The 17,349-nt window shown below is 47.3% G+C and overlaps 1 protein-coding gene across 10 annotated transcripts in view; it reads left to right on the top strand.

Moving 5' to 3' along the window:
* The window catches only part of KALRN (kalirin, RhoGEF kinase), a 546,132-nt gene that overhangs the window by 513,100 nt on the left and 15,683 nt on the right, over positions 1 to 17,349 (top strand). For all 10 annotated transcript variants that reach the window (XM_014939313.1, XM_014939255.1, XM_014939245.1 and 7 more), the window contains 2 exons: positions 14,845 to 14,872; positions 15,337 to 15,508. In XM_014939313.1, coding sequence (XP_014794799.1) covers positions 14,845 to 14,872; positions 15,337 to 15,508 — 200 coding nt within the window. The remainder of the gene's footprint in view (positions 1 to 14,844; positions 14,873 to 15,336; positions 15,509 to 17,349) is intronic.

Genomic DNA, 17,349 nt, shown 5'->3' with positions numbered 1-17,349 from the left:
CTCTGCAGGACAGTTTCCCTCTCCCCGGCAGGCACAGCGTGTGTGCAAATGGAAGAGAAGCTCTTGCTAAGAATTAGGGCGGTCGGAGTCACTTTGCAGGTGGACTTTGCTGCTACTGCTGCAGATGCCTTTCTGTCTTTGCCTTTCTATCTTTGTAACACGAGCTTAAAGAACCAGGAGAAATGCGGCCCAAAATGTACTGCAAAATAATGAGTTGCTGGATGCAGCATTTATGCTGCTTTTCTAAAGCCTGGCTGTTACACTAAGTCCCTTACATCTGGATCACTTGGATCCCTGCAGGTCCCCAAAAGCGTTCAAGTACGTGCCTTGTGTGTCTGCCTGGGTTTGATCCCTGAAATAGCAGAGGCTGGAGAAGGGAGAAGCAAGGTCTATTTCTGTCTTTTTTATTGAATAACCCTGACCTGTCCTCTCATTTCTTTATCTTTATCTCATCCTCCTCCCTCCGGCTCCCTGCCAGCCTTAGACCCCACATCACTCAAGCAGAGGCCGTTTCATGGGCTGCCTTTGTCACCTGGTGCGGGGTTCCCATTTTTAGCTGTCATTGTATCAGCAACAGAAACTCTCCTGGCCATGGAGGTAGCGTTATGAGTTTTCACCCACCCTGGACCAGGCTACAGGTATTTCATCCAGTGGCAAAAAAAAAATATCTATCTCATTTCAACTAAATTTATATTCCTAGAAGGAAGAGCCAGTTGTGTCTCTTACCTGAGGACTGAATGCATTACAGAATCACAGAATGACAGGGGTTGGAAGGGACCTCTGGAGATCATCTAGTCCAACCCCCCTGCCAGAACAGGTCCACCTAGAGCAGGTTGCACAGGATGGCATCCAGGTGGGTTTTGAATGTCGCCAGAGACAGACACTCTACCACTCCTCTGGGTGGCCTATTCCAGTGCTCTGCCACCCTCAAAGTAACAAAGTTCCTCCTCATGTTTAGATGGAACTTCCTATGTTCAAGTTTGTGCCCCTTACCCCTTGTCCTGTCACTGGGCACCACTGAAAAAAGGCTGGCCCCATTCTCTTGACACCCACCCTCTAAGTATTTATAGGTGTTGATCACATCCTTCTTCAAACCGCTGCGGAGTTAGTGGGGTTTCAGGGCTGAGCCTCACATTGCTTTTCAGAGAGAAGAAAAGTAAAACTCCACAAAAGCCACCCAACCAGCTGTGCCTTTTTTTCCACCTGGTAATCTCAAAGCAGTACAGAGCGTTCCCTGAGGAAGTGATGCACAGAAGCCGGGGGTCCTGCATCATCACCCCCACAAACACCACCGCTGCCCTTCAGGTTGTGTGGGAGCTCCCTAGGGTGAGCAAGGGCTTTAAAAATAGGGAAAACAAGCTGGAAAGGGTGATCTTTCACCTCCCCTGCCCATAATCCCCATTTCGGCACACAGCACCTCACCTTGCTCACCAGCAGCCTGCCCCGGGCCCCTCGCTGGCAGGGGTTTCTGCTCTACAGAGCAATGCAGCTTAGCTTTCATCTCCCTGAAGAAGCCCTGGAAAGAGAAGAGGGAAGAGTTACTTGCGTGGATTTTGACAGCTTTTCCAGCTTTTTGCACACACCATTATTTTTAAGAGGCTCTGGGAGGTGCTTGGCGAGTCCATCCACAAGGGAAACCAGCCCCAGAAGAAGACTGTGCTGACAAGCAGAATGTGCTCTCTTGTCCTCCAAGGGCAGCGGGGCCATGCTCTGGAGCCCTCCTCTCCCCCCACGGGGATTAAAAGCCTATTTGGCAAATGAAGAAATCATCTCCAAAGGTCTTGTGCTCGATCTAGAAGGACTCTGTGGGGTCTGTTGTCTCCTGCCATCCACCCATAGCCCAGGAACCCAGCTGGCCTGCAGAGAGAGGCAGCAAACCCTGGGGCCTGGGAGCGGATCCCTGAGCCAGCCGAGCTGCCTTCTGGCCATAGATCTGGCCCTGAACCTTTGCTTTCCTATTCCTACCCTTCTCACCCCATCATTTGACCCCCACCTCCTTCAAAGCAGACCAAATCCCCTTCCCTAATTAAAAGTCATCTATTAAATCATTTTGGTAGCACTTAAGCATTCTCTTGCAAGCAGGCTTTTATTTTTGTCTAAGCTTACAGCAGGCACGAGCTGTGATGTGGCTGTGGGGGTGTTGTTAGGTAACATTTTATTAATTAACAGATGAAGTTTTAGCCAAGGAAATGTAAATTTTACTCGTAGACACTTGCAATATTACCTAGCAGCGGTAATTTTCTTTCTGATATTCCCCTGGTGAGGCAAGGGAAAAAAACATTGGTAAGGCAATTATTATAAATGATTGTGCCTTGGAAGTCATTAGAAATGTAGCATTATTTATTTATAGATAGATCCATTACGTTCATCATTGTAGATGCATCTTCTAATGAATCCTTTGGAGTTATAAAATTAATATAAAGTGTTAAGAGCGTTTCTTTCTCCTGATGTCTAATCCTGCAAGGATGGAAATCAGTGAATAATAAGGGATTTAGTGCATGCTGCAGGGAAGGAAGGGGAGAGCTTGGGAAGATAGATGTGAATTCCACTTATGCCAAAAGCTACAAAAATGAAGATGTATGTGCAGATGAGCTGATGCCTGGGGTTACTCAGCTGGTAAGTGGATGGTCTCACTGAGGGGAAAGTAGCAAGCAATGGTTATCCATTTGTTCTTCCATTGCTGTGTTGTGTGAGTGATACAGCTCCATTTTGAACATCCATCTCTCCTTTTCCACATGCACAGGTGGGAGAGATGTTTTTCTTCATCCAGTGCCCTCTTGTGCCCTGATTTCATCCCACAGGATCCATGGGGTGTGCGTGGTCTGGGTCCTGCACTCTGCAGAGCAGACATCGCTGCCTCTGAGCCCCTCACCCTCTTGGAGCTCCTGGAGTGGCAGGCCAGAGGTCCGTGTCCTGGTGTTGGTGCCCAGCTGCACCTTTCAGAGGGGACTTTGTGCTTCCCAAGCAAAACCGGGGCCAGGAGGTGCAGCTAGAAGGAGGAAGGCTGGCTGGCTCCCTCACCCACTCAGGCTGTTGCCTGCTGAGCCGAGCCATTCCATTGCAGGGGTGGCACGATCTTCTCCCCCTTCCCCACCACAGAGCTGCTTCCCAACATAGATTTTTAAAAAAAAAAGACAAAGCCCTAGATATAGTAATAGTGTTCAAAGTTTCCTCTCCGGGATGTAGGCAGAGGTTGGCTCCTTCCACAATGCTGAGAATGAAATGTTTGGAAAAAAAAAAATGAACCTTTGCAAGTGGCAAGACCACATTCTGCCTGGTTCATTTGAACTTTCTGGTGGTGACAGAGGAAAGCAGACCCTGAGGTCTCAGTGCTGGTTTTTTTTTTTTTTTTTTTTTTTTTTTTTTTTTTTTTTGTAGTATCCATTTTAGCAGGATTTTTGCATGCAAGATAAAATGCAGCCTTTGTTTTTCGTTTTCTTTTTCCTGGCATCCCACATGCAAGTAAGTAATCTTTAAAAAGAACTCCAACTCCACAGGTCATTAGATAACTGTTCTTAAAATTGGGAGAGTAGTGATTTCCTGACCTCTGAGTGAGCCCAATCTGCAGCTCCATCAGAGCAGCTGCAGCCATGAGAAAACCATTGGGTGAAGCAACGGCCTTACTGAAGCTGATGAGTTTTCTTTAGGCCAATATTTCACCACATCTTAAGATAAGGGGTTCTCAACCTTGAGACGCTTAAGATTTTTGGTCTGGGGAGATGGTCTCCGTGACCTTTTTCTTTCCACCTGATCAGACAGGGAGGAGATGCTGACTCAGTCTTGCCAGGAGAGGGTCTCCTGTGTGTCTGTGTGTGTGTGTCTGTGCGTCTGTGTCTGTCTCTCTCTCTCTGAGATCTCCCGGTATGGAAAAGGTTGAGAACTGTGGGGTTAAGCTCCATCTTCTGCTCTGGGTGCCCGACTACTGTGCTCCAGTTTGGAGGATCCACCCCTATAAACCGACCATGAGGCCTGCTCAGGACTAATCTGGGGCTTTCCCTCCCGACAGAGGCAAGCAAACACTTGGTGGGATTTTGACACAACCAAAGCCCAGGAAAGCACTTGAGCATGTCCTTTGGATCCACCCCACTGCGGGAAGAGCCCGTGATTAAGTGTTTTCCTTTGCAGAGGCTTTCAGTCTTGTAAGCCTCCTGCAACAGCCATGGCATGTGCGAAGGGAGGGACCCTGCCACTGCCCCCCCCTGCACAGCCACCCCGCCATCAGCCGGGGAAGGACTGAGCCTGGGGCAAGTGGTTGCTCCAGCATGGTGGCCACAGTTCTTCCTCCTGCCGCTTCCTCGCTGTTTTTATTACCTGACCGACTTTGCGGAATCACTGCCTCTTTGCCAAAAGCATGTCTTTGCCTTTCCTTCCCCTGTTTTGTTGTTGGTTTGGGTTTTGTTTGGTTTTTTAGAGCATTTTCTGTACTGTTACCCATTTCCATGCTGCTCACAACCCCTGTGCTGCTCTGCCCTGTCTAACCAATCTCTCTTCTAATCTCTTGTTCTCTTTCTTCCTCTTCATGCTGCCAAAACAAGGAGACAAACAGCTCAGAGGAATCAGAGTGTGATGACCTTGACCCCAATACTAGCATGGAGGTAGAGACAATCATCCTTGTGATTTTGCTTTTATTTTTCTTTCCAAGAACTTGTGCCCGTTTTGAAATGTCTTTGCTGAAAGGGGAGCTGATGGGTCCATATGGCTCCTGGACGTATGTGCCAATTAAGTGTGAGTCGCACAAAGCACCAATTCTGGTTTTGCCAAGAGGTGAACTGGAGTTGGGGCTGCCTTTGTGATGGGAGCAGTGGAGGATGCTGAGGGACAAGCTCCTGTGGAGCTGGAGGTTCACATAGCCACCAGCAGCCACTCTTTCCCACCTAGGACCTCATTCAGCAAAAGGACAATGCATGCATGTCAACTGCCCATTAATGTGGCAGCTTTCTGTGTTAAAAACACCCCTTATCTTGACAATAGATGCTGAGCTGTTGTTCAGGCTGGTGTTATATAAATCACTGGAGCAAATGTTGCTGTAGCACAACTAGTGCTTTAAATTATCTAGGAGATCAGAAGAGACACCCTTTCTTTTTTCACCTAGCCCAGTGGGAAATTGTATTTCTTTAAAGGTACTGAAGGAGAATGGTAAAACTGGTTGGGTGAAGGTACCCGTATCACAGACAAGGCTGATGCAAATAGATGGACCCAAATTATGATACATTACACTATTTTTCCAGTGTGAAGCCACCAATCCTGGTGGAGTGACTGGGACATGGCTTGTTGAGAGAGCCTGAAGGAACTTAAAATCCTAAGAGTTAAATACCAGCTTCTCCTCAATTAATATCTTGCAGGACCCATTTTTTTTCTGCGTATAGTGACCAGAGCAAGCATTTGTATACATTGTACCAAGGCTGAAAGAGCTTCCTATTGAAACAGGCAAGGACAAGGTTCAGAGAGAAATAAGTTGTTTTGCAGAGATGACAAGGCAGGTCACTGGAGAACAGGGAGATCTGTGTGACCTAGGAGCTCCCCAGGATGCTGTCAGCCAGGCTGTGCTCTAAACAGCCCTCAAAAAAAAGCTGATCTTACTCCTGGAGGGAAAAAAAAAAAAAAGAGGGAGAAGCGTATCGAGCTGCACCACCTCAGCATCTAACCTGAGGCTCTCTTTTATTTTAATTGTGTTGGCGCAAATAAACACATCTTCAAGAAGGGGAATGTACTGAAGGAAAGCTTTTGACCCAGCCGGCATCCTGGAGATTGAATGAATGGTTCTTACTGCTAAAGTCGCATTATTCTCAGGAGCGTGTTTGCATTTTCAAAGAGCATTTTGCCAATCACAGGTAACAACTGGATGTATTTGGTACAGGGCAAATTAGAAGGTTATTGCACATAAGTCTGTGCAAGCTTTAGATCACTGGGAATTGCCCTGTGGAGTAAAACGTCGCTGAGATACAGGTGTAATGTGCAGAGCTGGGTGAGAATCACCGTTCCTTTTGCAGAGGATTTCTATCTTTAGACTTTGCTCAATAGGAGGAAAAACAGTTGTTTTGTCAGTGGAAGGTATCTGAGTCCATACACTCTCGGCATGTCTAGTCATCTCTGGCATGCTCCATATGGGTCTTTTTGTTTGATTTGGGTTTTTTACCATGGTACAGTCTACTTTTCTTGCCTGCTCCTCAATTCAGGAGGTAAGACCCTTTCTATTTAAATCAAAAGACACTAATTTGGAAGTCTTAGCTATGGTGTGGATCTCCTATTAGAGGAGTCACTGTGTGCCTGGTGTGTGACTTGATTTATGCTCAGAAACCCCGTCCTGCATCTCCCAAGTCACTTACTGGAGATGCCAGCATCACTGCACCGCACTGCAGAACCCAGGAGCCTCAATGTTCCTCGTGGCTTGGAAAGCTCAAGTCTGCTTCTGAGCAAAGCTCTTTGGGGCTGAGCAAATGTTTACAATGGCAAAGGGGCAGAAAATAAGAGTGCAGGTGTGCTTGTGATTTACTATGGCCACACTGCCCTGCAAGGAGCACCATGGCCCTTGCTTTCTGCTGGTTTCAGTACATCTACAGCCTGGAGTTGAGCGTGGTCGGCTCGTTGGTCCAGCTAAGAAGTATTGGGGGGAGGGAGAGCTGATACACAGCATAAACTAAAGAAAATCATCCAGAGGGAGCAGGACAAGGGCGGGCTCATAAAATGCTCATGAAGTCCTAGAAGCAGCCATGAGGAAGACTAGTTCTGTAAAGGTCTGGGATATTCACTACTGGAAGCCACAGTTGTTCTCCCTTTCCCTTCATTATGAGTGTTTTGATGTTCCTTTTCAAATATAATATGAGAAATTAACTGCATCAAGGCCTTGAAAGCTAAAGTCTTTTCTCATTAAAACAGAATGAAGACAAGCTACTTCTACCACCAGAGCCTGGTTGAGGACTCTATCGGGTCTTTTAGGCTTTGTGTCCTAGGCTGAAATAATTGCTAAACAGCTGTGCTACCCCTCCACCCAACCTGTCTGTGTGGTGAAAATCAGCATTTCACCTGGTTTTCCTTTCTCTACTCCACACAGTACATCCCACCAGAGCCACTCACAAGCTCCCAAGTAAGCCAGGGACAGCAGGACAGGCCACTCAAGAAGGGGAAAGACCTTATCTTCACCCAGAGCTCAGCTTATGATGGATTTTATAGACCCTGGGAGTGCTGGTAGGAGGGCTGTGTCCTGGCCATCAACATTTAGTTGCATGAGGCCCCACCTGTGTCATTAAGGCAGAGTCGTCTGTAGCTGTAATTAGAGCCAGTTAATAACAGGGCAAGTCACCTGGTTTCTCTTATAAGACTGTCACCCCTGACTTCCCTCTTCCTCCCATCGTGCATGAGAACACGCACCCAGTGCTGGAATAGAGAGGTCTCTAAATGCAAAGCAGACATAATAATTACTTGGAATTATTAATTACTTGGAATAATTAATTACTTGGGAATTTTGGTGTACTTTACCTCCAGCCTACTCACTGCACAAGAAGTCGGTAAGCCGGTCGTTGTATCCATGCAGCCCCACAGCTACTGTGGTCTTTCAGCTCTAGCTTTGCTTGCTGTTTATAGATACCATGTATCTGTTCTGTAGATTCCAGATTTCTGAAGCACTTTGCCTTTGTTTCAAGGGGAAACACGGGCAGGAGGAGATAAGGAGAACATGTATAGTGAGAGTGGGAAACTGAAGTTCTGGGTGGCTGTTTTAAAGAGCTAAAATGCCTTTACTGTGTTTTTGCCCACACAGGAGCAGGCTGGCCCTGGAGAACTTTCCATTTGTTGTAACTTTGACTGGAAATATTTCCTCTTGGTGGCTGTTTATTTTTTCTTTGTTTATTAATACATAATGAAAGTGCATAAGGATGGAAATGAAATTTGGCATTTTTTCCTCTAGTTTTCCGCTTTGTGTTGTTGTTTCATGAAACAGAAGGTGCAGACCTGGCATGTGAGCTTGGAGGCAGGTGCTTTGGGAGCCTGTGTAGCCATGTGAGCCGTAGGAGTAACCTATATTTAAGAAAGATTGGAGACTCCCTTCCCACACGCTTGTAGTTAATTGCACAGGGACAGGCAACTCCACTTCTGGGAAGGTGTATGCCCTTGTGAATCAGTAAATATCATCCACACCCAAGTCTGGGGTCCTGGACAATGACACAACTAATTGTCCTCCAATTCTCTGTCGTAACATCTCATGGGGTTTCGATACTGCTGACGGGGTCATAAGTCAACTGTGCAGATCCCATTGGGCTACCTCTCTTGTCTGAGTGAATGTCCTTCCAGCAGTCAGAAGACCTGACTTAGCTAAACCTTGCTCAATTCAGCAGCAGCTCTTCCAGGCTTTGGGGTGGACCTCACATGTAGGGATCTGACGCGGCTCCAGACATCTTGGTTGGCACAGCGTGACTCCAACTGCAGTGTGTTACAAGTAATCCTGACTAACACACAACTGTCACCACGTGTCTAGTGTGTGTTCCACTTTCTTAGCTGTGCACAGGAGAGATGAAGTCCAGGCCCACCCCAAGTCAGTGGAAGTGCCATCATTAGATTAGTGAGCTGGGCTGTGGCCAAAATACTTCAGTTGGGCTTCATCATCTATTTTTTTTCAGTTATGACATTTTAGCATGTTAAGAACTACTCAGAGACACTTAGAGCAAGATAAGCACTAGGAAACATCCTGTAGGGAAGAATATTGTGTTAGCACCCCCACGGTCCAAGTCGTTGAATAAGTAATGGTTTGGTGGATACAGCATTGGCTCCAAGTCAACACTCAGCTCAGGCCAAGAATTCCCAAGTGCTTTTGGTGAATTCCGTCACCCCCGCCTTGAGTTGTCCTTCTCTAGAGCAGGTCTAACATACTCTTTAGGTGAGATATCCTACAATACTGGTAAGAAAGCCTTTCCTGGCCTGTTGCCACAGTATAAATGAGTACAGTCCTGAGAACCTCCCGTGTTTCCCTGGGGTGGTGTCCAGGGGTGACACCGCTGTCCTGCTGCCTGGAGTGGGCAGGGATTGCTGAGACTGACCAGGAAGGTGGCTCATCAGGTATGACATAGCCTGAGCTAGCAGCACAGGAGCAGTGGTTTAGCTTTTGGAAGAGGAAGAAGTGACCTACTTCATCTGCAGGGCGCGGGTAGAATGCTACAATGTGGTGCCTGGAGTACCAGGGACATCCCACAGCTATGGCTGTTGAAGGGCACCAGCCATTAGGGCCTCACAGCAAGAGCACAACAAGGACAAGAGGACTTCTGCTTTGCACAGATTCATGTACAACAGTCAGCACCTCTTGTGGCTTCTCCATCCGTCTCAAAGGTAGCTGAGACCTCCATGTGGGATGCCAGAAGACATCCCCCATCCCCACCAAAAGGCTGATGCAATGGGAGATTAATCAGATACCATTCTCCCATTTTAAATGATATTTTCCCTTTGGTAGCATCTATCCAGGATCCTTATTTTTGCCCTTTATCAGGAAATTTTTCCTGTTAATATTTCTTTTTTGGGGGAGCAGAGGCTGGTGACATTGTGAGCTTGTCCTCCCGAAAGTCTCCAAGTAGAAGTTGACTTAGAGATGGCAGGAAATTTTTCCTGTTAATATTTCTTTTTTGGGGGAGCAGAGGCTGGTGACATTGTGAGCTTGTCCTCCCGAAAGTCTCCAAGTAGAAGTTGACTTGACTTAAAAGAATCTTTTCCTACAAATTAGAATTGGCTTAATTCCTCTGTAGGTCATTGCATTTTTTTCTGAGACTCGGTATTTTTTTTAATTATTTTTTTTGAGTGAGGGAGCAAGGAGCACGCTGCTGACTCTGCTGCCAACATGTGCAAATGCGTCAGTATTTTATTTTAACTGGGTGATCAACAGGCGAGATGGAGTGTTTACAAAATGCTGAGCTGCTTGTGTTGGAGTAAACATGCCCTCTGCTGTTTAGATAAAGTGTGGGTCCTGTTACAGAGGGCTGGGTTTGCAGCCTAGCCCTGTGCTTCCAGAGGGAAAAAATATTCTCACTCCTGTTTTTGATGAACTCCCTTAAAATGGGACTGAAATGTGGCATTGGAAAAATCTGGGTGTCCACTGGGCCCTTGTGTGCATCGCGTGTGGCTGGGCTGGGCTCAGGCCTCCTCCAGGGAAGTGAGTTGGGACATGGTGATGGAGAGGGAAACCCTGGCCAAGGCGAGAGCCAGAAGGCATGCAGAGCATCTCGGGGCTGGCCGTTGGCTCTGCAGGACAGTTTCCCTCTCCCCGGCAGGCACAGCGTGTGTGCAAATGGAAGAGAAGCTCTTGCTAAGAATTAGGGCGGTCGGAGTCACTTTGCAGGTGGACTTTGCTGCTACTGCTGCAGATGCCTTTCTGTCTTTGCCTTTCTATCTTTGTAACACGAGCTTAAAGTGCTACTGCTGCAGATGCCTTTCTGTCTTTGTAACACGAGCTTAACAAACCAGGAGAAATGCGGCCCAAAATGTACTGCAAAATAATGAGTTGCTGGATGCAGCATTTATGCTGCTTTTCTAAAGCCTGGCTGTTACACTAAGTCCCTTACATCTGGATCACTTGGATCCCTGCAGGTCCCCAAAAGCGTTCAAGTACGTGCCTTGTGTGTCTGCCTGGGTTTGATCCCTGAAATAGCAGAGGCTGGAGAAGGGAGAAGCAAGGTCTATTTCTGTCTTTTTTATTGAATAACCCTGACCTGTCCTCTCATTTCTTTATCTTTATCTCATCCTCCTCCCTCCGGCTCCCTGCCAGCCTTAGACCCCACATCACTCAAGCAGAGGCCGTTTCATGGGCTGCCTTTGTCACCTGGTGCGGGGTTCCCATTTTTAGCTGTCATTGTATCAGCAACAGAAACTCTCCTGGCCATGGAGGTAGCGTTATGAGTTTTCACCCACCCTGGACCAGGCTACAGGTATTTCATCCAGTGGCAAAAAAAAAATATCTATCTCATTTCAACTAAATTTATATTCCTAGAAGGAAGAGCCAGTTGTGTCTCTTACCTGAGGACTGAATGCATTACAGAATCACAGAATGACAGGGGTTGGAAGGGACCTCTGGAGATCATCTAGTCCAACCCCCCTGCCAGAACAGGTCCACCTAGAGCAGGTTGCACAGGATGGCATCCAGGTGGGTTTTGAATGTCGCCAGAGACAGACACTCTACCACTCCTCTGGGTGGCCTATTCCAGTGCTCTGCCACCCTCAAAGTAACAAAGTTCCTCCTCATGTTTAGATGGAACTTCCTATGTTCAAGTTTGTGCCCCTTACCCCTTGTCCTGTCACTGCGCACCACTGAAAAAAGGCTGGCCCCATTCTCTTGACACCCACCCTCTAAGTATTTATAGGTGTTGATCACATCCTTCTTCAAACCGCTGCGGAGTTAGTGGGGTTTCAGGGCTGAGCCTCACATTGCTTTTCAGAGAGAAGAAAAGTAAAACTCCACAAAAGCCACCCAACCAGCTGTGCCTTTTTTTCCACCTGGTAATCTCAAAGCAGTACAGAGCGTTCCCTGAGGAAGTGATGCACAGAAGCCGGGGGTCCTGCATCATCACCCCCACAAACACCACCGCTGCCCTTCAGGTTGTGTGGGAGCTCCCTAGGGTGAGCAAGGGCTTTAAAAATAGGGAAAACAAGCTGGAAAGGGTGATCTTTCACCTCCCCTGCCCATAATCCCCATTTCGGCACACAGCACCTCACCTTGCTCACCAGCAGCCTGCCCCGGGCCCCTCGCTGGCAGGGGTTTCTGCTCTACAGAGCAATGCAGCTTAGCTTTCATCTCCCTGAAGAAGCCCTGGAAAGAGAAGAGGGAAGAGTTACTTGCGTGGATTTTGACAGCTTTTCCAGCTTTTTGCACACACCATTATTTTTAAGAGGCTCTGGGAGGTGCTTGGCGAGTCCATCCACAAGGGAAACCAGCCCCAGAAGAAGACTGTGCTGACAAGCAGAATGTGCTCTCTTGTCCTCCAAGGGCAGCGGGGCCATGCTCTGGAGCCCTCCTCTCCCCCCACGGGGATTAAAAGCCTATTTGGCAAATGAAGAAATCATCTCCAAAGGTCTTGTGCTCGATCTAGAAGGACTCTGTGGGGTCTGTTGTCTCCTGCCATCCACCCATAGCCCAGGAACCCAGCTGGCCTGCAGAGAGAGGCAGCAAACCCTGGGGCCTGGGAGCGGATCCCTGAGCCAGCCGAGCTGCCTTCTGGCCATAGATCTGGCCCTGAACCTTTGCTTTCCTATTCCTACCCTTCTCACCCCATCATTTGACCCCCACCTCCTTCAAAACAGACCAAATCCCCTTCCCTAATTAAAAGTCATCTATTAAATCATTTTGGTAGCACTTAAGCATTCTCTTGCAAGCAGGCTTTTATTTTTGTCTAAGCTTACAGCAGGCACGAGCTGTGATGTGGCTGTGGGGGTGTTGTTAGGTAACATTTTATTAATTAACAGATGAAGTTTTAGCCAAGGAAATGTAAATTTTACTCGTAGACACTTGCAATATTACCTAGCAGCGGTAATTTTCTTTCTGATATTCCCCTGGTGAGGCAAGGGAAAAAAACATTGGTAAGGCAATTATTATAAATGATTGTGCCTTGGAAGTCATTAGAAATGTAGCATTATTTATTTATAGATAGATCCATTACGTTCATCATTGTAGATGCATCTTCTAATGAATCCTTTGGAGTTATAAAATTAATATAAAGTGTTAAGAGCGTTTCTTTCTCCTGATGTCTAATCCTGCAAGGATGGAAATCAGTGAATAATAAGGGATTTAGTGCATGCTGCAGGGAAGGAAGGGGAGAGCTTGGGAAGATAGATGTGAATTCCACTTATGCCAAAAGCTACAAAAATGAAGATGTATGTGCAGATGAGCTGATGCCTGGGGTTACTCAGCTGGTAAGTGGATGGTCTCACTGAGGGGAAAGTAGCAAGCAATGGTTATCCATTTGTTCTTCCATTGCTGTGTTGTGTGAGTGATACAGCTCCATCTCGAAGATCCATCTCTCCTTTTCCACATGCACAGGTGGGAGAGATGTTTTTCTTCATCCAGTGCCCTCTTGTGCCCTGATTTCATCCCACAGGATCCATGGGGTGTGCGTGGTCTGGGTCCTGCACTCTGCAGAGCAGACATCGCTGCCTCTGAGCCCCTCACCCTCTTGGAGCTCCTGGAGTGGCAGGCCAGAGGTCCGTGTCCTGGTGTTGGTGCCCAGCTGCACCTTTCAGAGGGGACTTTGTGCTTCCCAAGCAAAACCGGGGCCAGGAGGTGCAGCTAGAAGGAGGAAGGCTGGCTGGCTCCCTCACCCACTCAGGCTGTTGCCTGCTGAGCCGAGCCATTCCATTGCAGGGGTGGCACGATCTTCTCCCCCTTCCCCACCACAGAGCTGCTTCCCAACATGGATTTTAAAAAAAAAAGACAAAGCCCTAGATATAGTAATAGTGTTCAAAGTTTCCTCTCCGGGATGTAGGCAGAGGTTGGCTCCTTCCACAATGCTGAGAATGAAATGTTTGGAAAAAAAAAAATGAACCTTTGCAAGTGGCAAGACCACGTTCTGCCTGGTTCATTTGAACTTTCTGGTGGTGCCAGAGGAAAGCAGACCCTGAGGTCTCAGTGCTGGTACCAGATGTTCGCCTGGGGCTATGAAGAAGGGCTGGGAAACTAAAATGAACCTGAATATGCTTGAGTGCCTCCTTGAATGGCAACCTGAGCTATTCACCTTGGAAAACTATTTATAAAGCCAAAATGTAAATATAAATCTTGAAGATGTATCTATGTTATTTTGAGGGGTTATTGCTTCTGCTTCATGGCCTGGTTTCTGAGCCAATGCAAAAACTCCAATCAGCTTTGGCAGACCAAGAATTAGGTCACTGCTCCATTGGCATCTTCCAAAATAGCTCTGAAATAGATGGTAACAAAGATATGTAAGGAGAGATAAACCACACTGGTGTTTATGGTGCTCGATATCAAATTTTTAGTTTGAATTTGAATAGCAAGGCATTCTGAGATTATTAAAGCAGTTAATGAGGCTAAAATCTCCATGCTATTGTACACCACTCTGTAGTTAGGGGTGATGCCACATGTGAGAAATTATTGGCATCTTTGCCATTCCCAACTTTGCTTCCAGGGTTACATGAGGTAATTGGCCTATATAGCCCAGGGAGAGACAGTAACTTTTCAAGTCTTTGCTAATGATCAATTAACTAGTTAGCTAAAATAACTCTCACTTATCCAAACCTAGTTTCAAGTTGGGAAGTTTCCAGCAGTCCAATGAAATGAGTGAAATTTTACTCATGGTGATAGACCAAGAGTTGTTTCAGGACTGATACTTGTCAATAGGTGAATGTCAATAGCCAGAATGCAGCTTTTTTGTTTTAGTGTTTTACCTTTTTTCCCTGAAGCTGAGCAGAAGTTAAAAGACATCCCCGCTGAGCCCCCAAGCTGGTTAGTGGCCAGAGTGCTGGTGAGATGCCCCAGGTGCGTGGTGACTGCAGGGACTGTGTGATGTAGGTCTGGAGCTGGGCACAGGGGACACAAACCACCTCCGGGAAGAAGAGTTAATGCTTGAGCATTGTCACCCAAGCAAAGAGAAAGCATGCCCACCCTCCTCAGCCTCAGTGTTGTGCCTGTTCCCTGCCATGCTTTATCAGAGTTCAAGAAGCTGGAGCTTTCATTTGCTTTCCTAGCTGTCCACGGGCTTGTTCAGTTGTCACTGGAGCTTGCTGTGTCTACCAGCTGTTGGGTTGCTTGTAGCCACTGGTCGGTACTTCTGCGGTTCTCGTCAGGTTTCACCACCTTGTGAAACCAGCTTGTCTCTTTGTCACTGTCCATAAAAATAAATGCTTTTGTTTCTTTGTATCTTTCAGATAATCAACCCCAATTTCATTCAAGAAGGTGAGTTAAGGACGGCTGTGCAGTGACTGGCACAGAGGGGCAAGTCAGCAGCTGTGATTTATTGCTGTGCAACAGCTCTGCACCCACCAGCAGTTACAGCAAAGGCAGCCCTCTGCTGCTCGGCCACCAGGGAAGGCAGTGTTTCCGCTGGCAGCTCGGCTCACACAGCCCGGGGACCACAGGCGAGGCTGAACCCCCCAAATCTGCCTTTGCAAAGTCCCACCCTCCTGCCAGAGCACAGACCTGGGGGGATGGACAGTCTCCGCTAACTCCTTTGCTGAGCTGTCAGCTGCTGGCTTCTAATAAAGGGGGACTATTGGTAACATAATCCCAGGACCCTCAGCTGTTTGGGACCCAGATCCATAGTTGGTCCTGTATTGTATCCTCTAGTCTCGTATGGGGAAACATCCTCGCCTGTAGATTAAAAGAAGGCATCATGTGTGTGTCCCCATGTTTTCTTCCAGTGGCTCCAGAGTTTCTTGTGCCGTTAGTGGACATCACCTGCCTGCTTGGTGACACAGTGATGCTGCAGTGCAAAGTCTGTGGACGGCCCAAGCCAACTATAACCTGGAAAGGACCAGATCAAAACATTCTTGACAATGACAACAGCACGGCCACTTACACGGTGTCATCCTGGTAAGGTCCTGCCTTTGGATCCCAGCATAGCTGGGCATGAATGGTCATGTTGTCCTCAAATATGGCACCAGCCAGGCTAGAATGCTAATCAGAAATGCAGTTAATTGAGACTGGCATGGTGTATTGGCACATCACTGCTCCACATGTCAGCTAGAAAGGGTCAAACTTTGAGGCTCAAATAGTTTTATAGTTTCCCAAGCTGACATTGGGTATATCACAGTTTATCACTGGTAGAAGTGAGTTTGCTCCAGTTGACTTCCTGAGCCAGCAGCAAGCCAGAAGCAACTAATGTTTCCAACATATTGGTTTGGCTGGGGCTTCTCTGCCTGAGTTTGATGACATTCTCACCTTTGGGAGGAACAGGAGTTGGCCAGAGCAAACCCACACCAGCTTGCAATGTCCACATCTCATTGGGTGTTTTCTTATTTCATGGGCAGAGGTGGCAAGTCCCACAGTTTTGCTGAGCCTTTCCTCAGTTATTCCTAAAAAAACCTACATGTGCTCCTGGGAAGGCTACATCTGGCTGTGCTTGGACAGAAAGATGTTTGTCATGATGTTCCCAGCCTGGCTAGCAGGGGGGAGGAAAACCATCTTTACAAGCACTGGGAGGGTCCAAAAGGATCTGGAGTTGAATTCAGGTCAGGTAACAGCCTGCTTGGATGCTCATCCGCAGCTTATATAAGCGATTTGGGCCAAACTGCAGTGGAAATCTCCAAGAGGCAATCTTTCATGTAAGCTTTTCAGCACTTCTGACTCAGGCTGAGATGAATCCAGGCAGTACAAAGTCACTGGAAGTGAAAAATGAACACTAGGAGAGAAGGGATTTTATATGTTCAATTAAAAAAAAAAAAAGTTACAGCTGATCAACAGCTTCCTTCAGAGACCATTGCCTTGAGCATCTGCCCCACAGCACCCAAAAATGTCTTTTTAGCCATTACTCAGTAGATTGCTAGTGCCTTATCTTCAGGCTTCTGGCTGGGTTGGGATGGGGGGATATTTCCGTACAGGGTTCTGTTTTCTATCACATTTGCCTGTGCATTGGCTCTCTGTGCACCATCAGCGCTCGTATTGTCTTGTTACGCGCATTTGTTTGTCAGTGAAGACACTGCCTGCCAAGGAGAGGCCCAGCAGATCAGGGGCTGTCTTACAAGTCTTGCTAGCATGAGTGTCTGGACTGTGGGGGAAGGGGATGTTTCTGTCTTATTTTAAATCAGCATAGTCAGACCAGCAAAAGCCGCAGCGTCGGGGCAGATAAACCAGCAACCGTGTCCTTCTGCAGCTTCCGATAGATTATGCATTCAAGAACTAGTCTGGTTTTGCCATCAAGGGAATTTATTGTTGGCTCTAAGCTGGGTCTCCAGTACAGTTAAAGCAGTTACACAAGCAAAATCCTTTAAATCAGGCCAACTCCCTTAAGTTGCATATTGAAGACTACAATGCGCAAACGCAAGTTTGCATCTACAGTCTTGCTATAAATTCACTAGACTCCAGAGAGCTGTTTATTTGCTCAGATTGGCCCAAAGATTGTCTCTCATGAACTTGGTGCTGGTGTTCTTTATCTCTAGCTGTTGTGAGATATCCAGCCTTTTGACCAGGGATCTGGCAGCCTCATTAGATCAATGGCACATGCTCCAGGGGTCTGAAACTTCCCAGAAATGTCAGGCACCCTGTGCTGTGTGATTGCCTTATGCATCTATGGGAAACCCAAGATGTCCAGCATGTGTTGGACTTAACTGCAGAGGCACAGCAGCTCAGCGTCTTCTGAGACACAAGAGATGAGCCTGGGGAAATCTTTCCAGATATATGGGGTCTAACCATCCAGCTCTGGACAGGCACAGCAA

The sequence above is a fragment of the Calidris pugnax genome, unplaced genomic scaffold, assembly GCF_001431845.1.
Source record: "Calidris pugnax isolate Ruff unplaced genomic scaffold, ASM143184v1 scaffold21, whole genome shotgun sequence".
In the NCBI taxonomy this organism is placed as follows: Eukaryota; Metazoa; Chordata; class Aves; order Charadriiformes; family Scolopacidae; genus Calidris; species Calidris pugnax.
The sequence above is the reverse complement of the archived record's forward strand: the minus strand, read 5'-3'. Positions and strand labels throughout refer to the sequence as shown.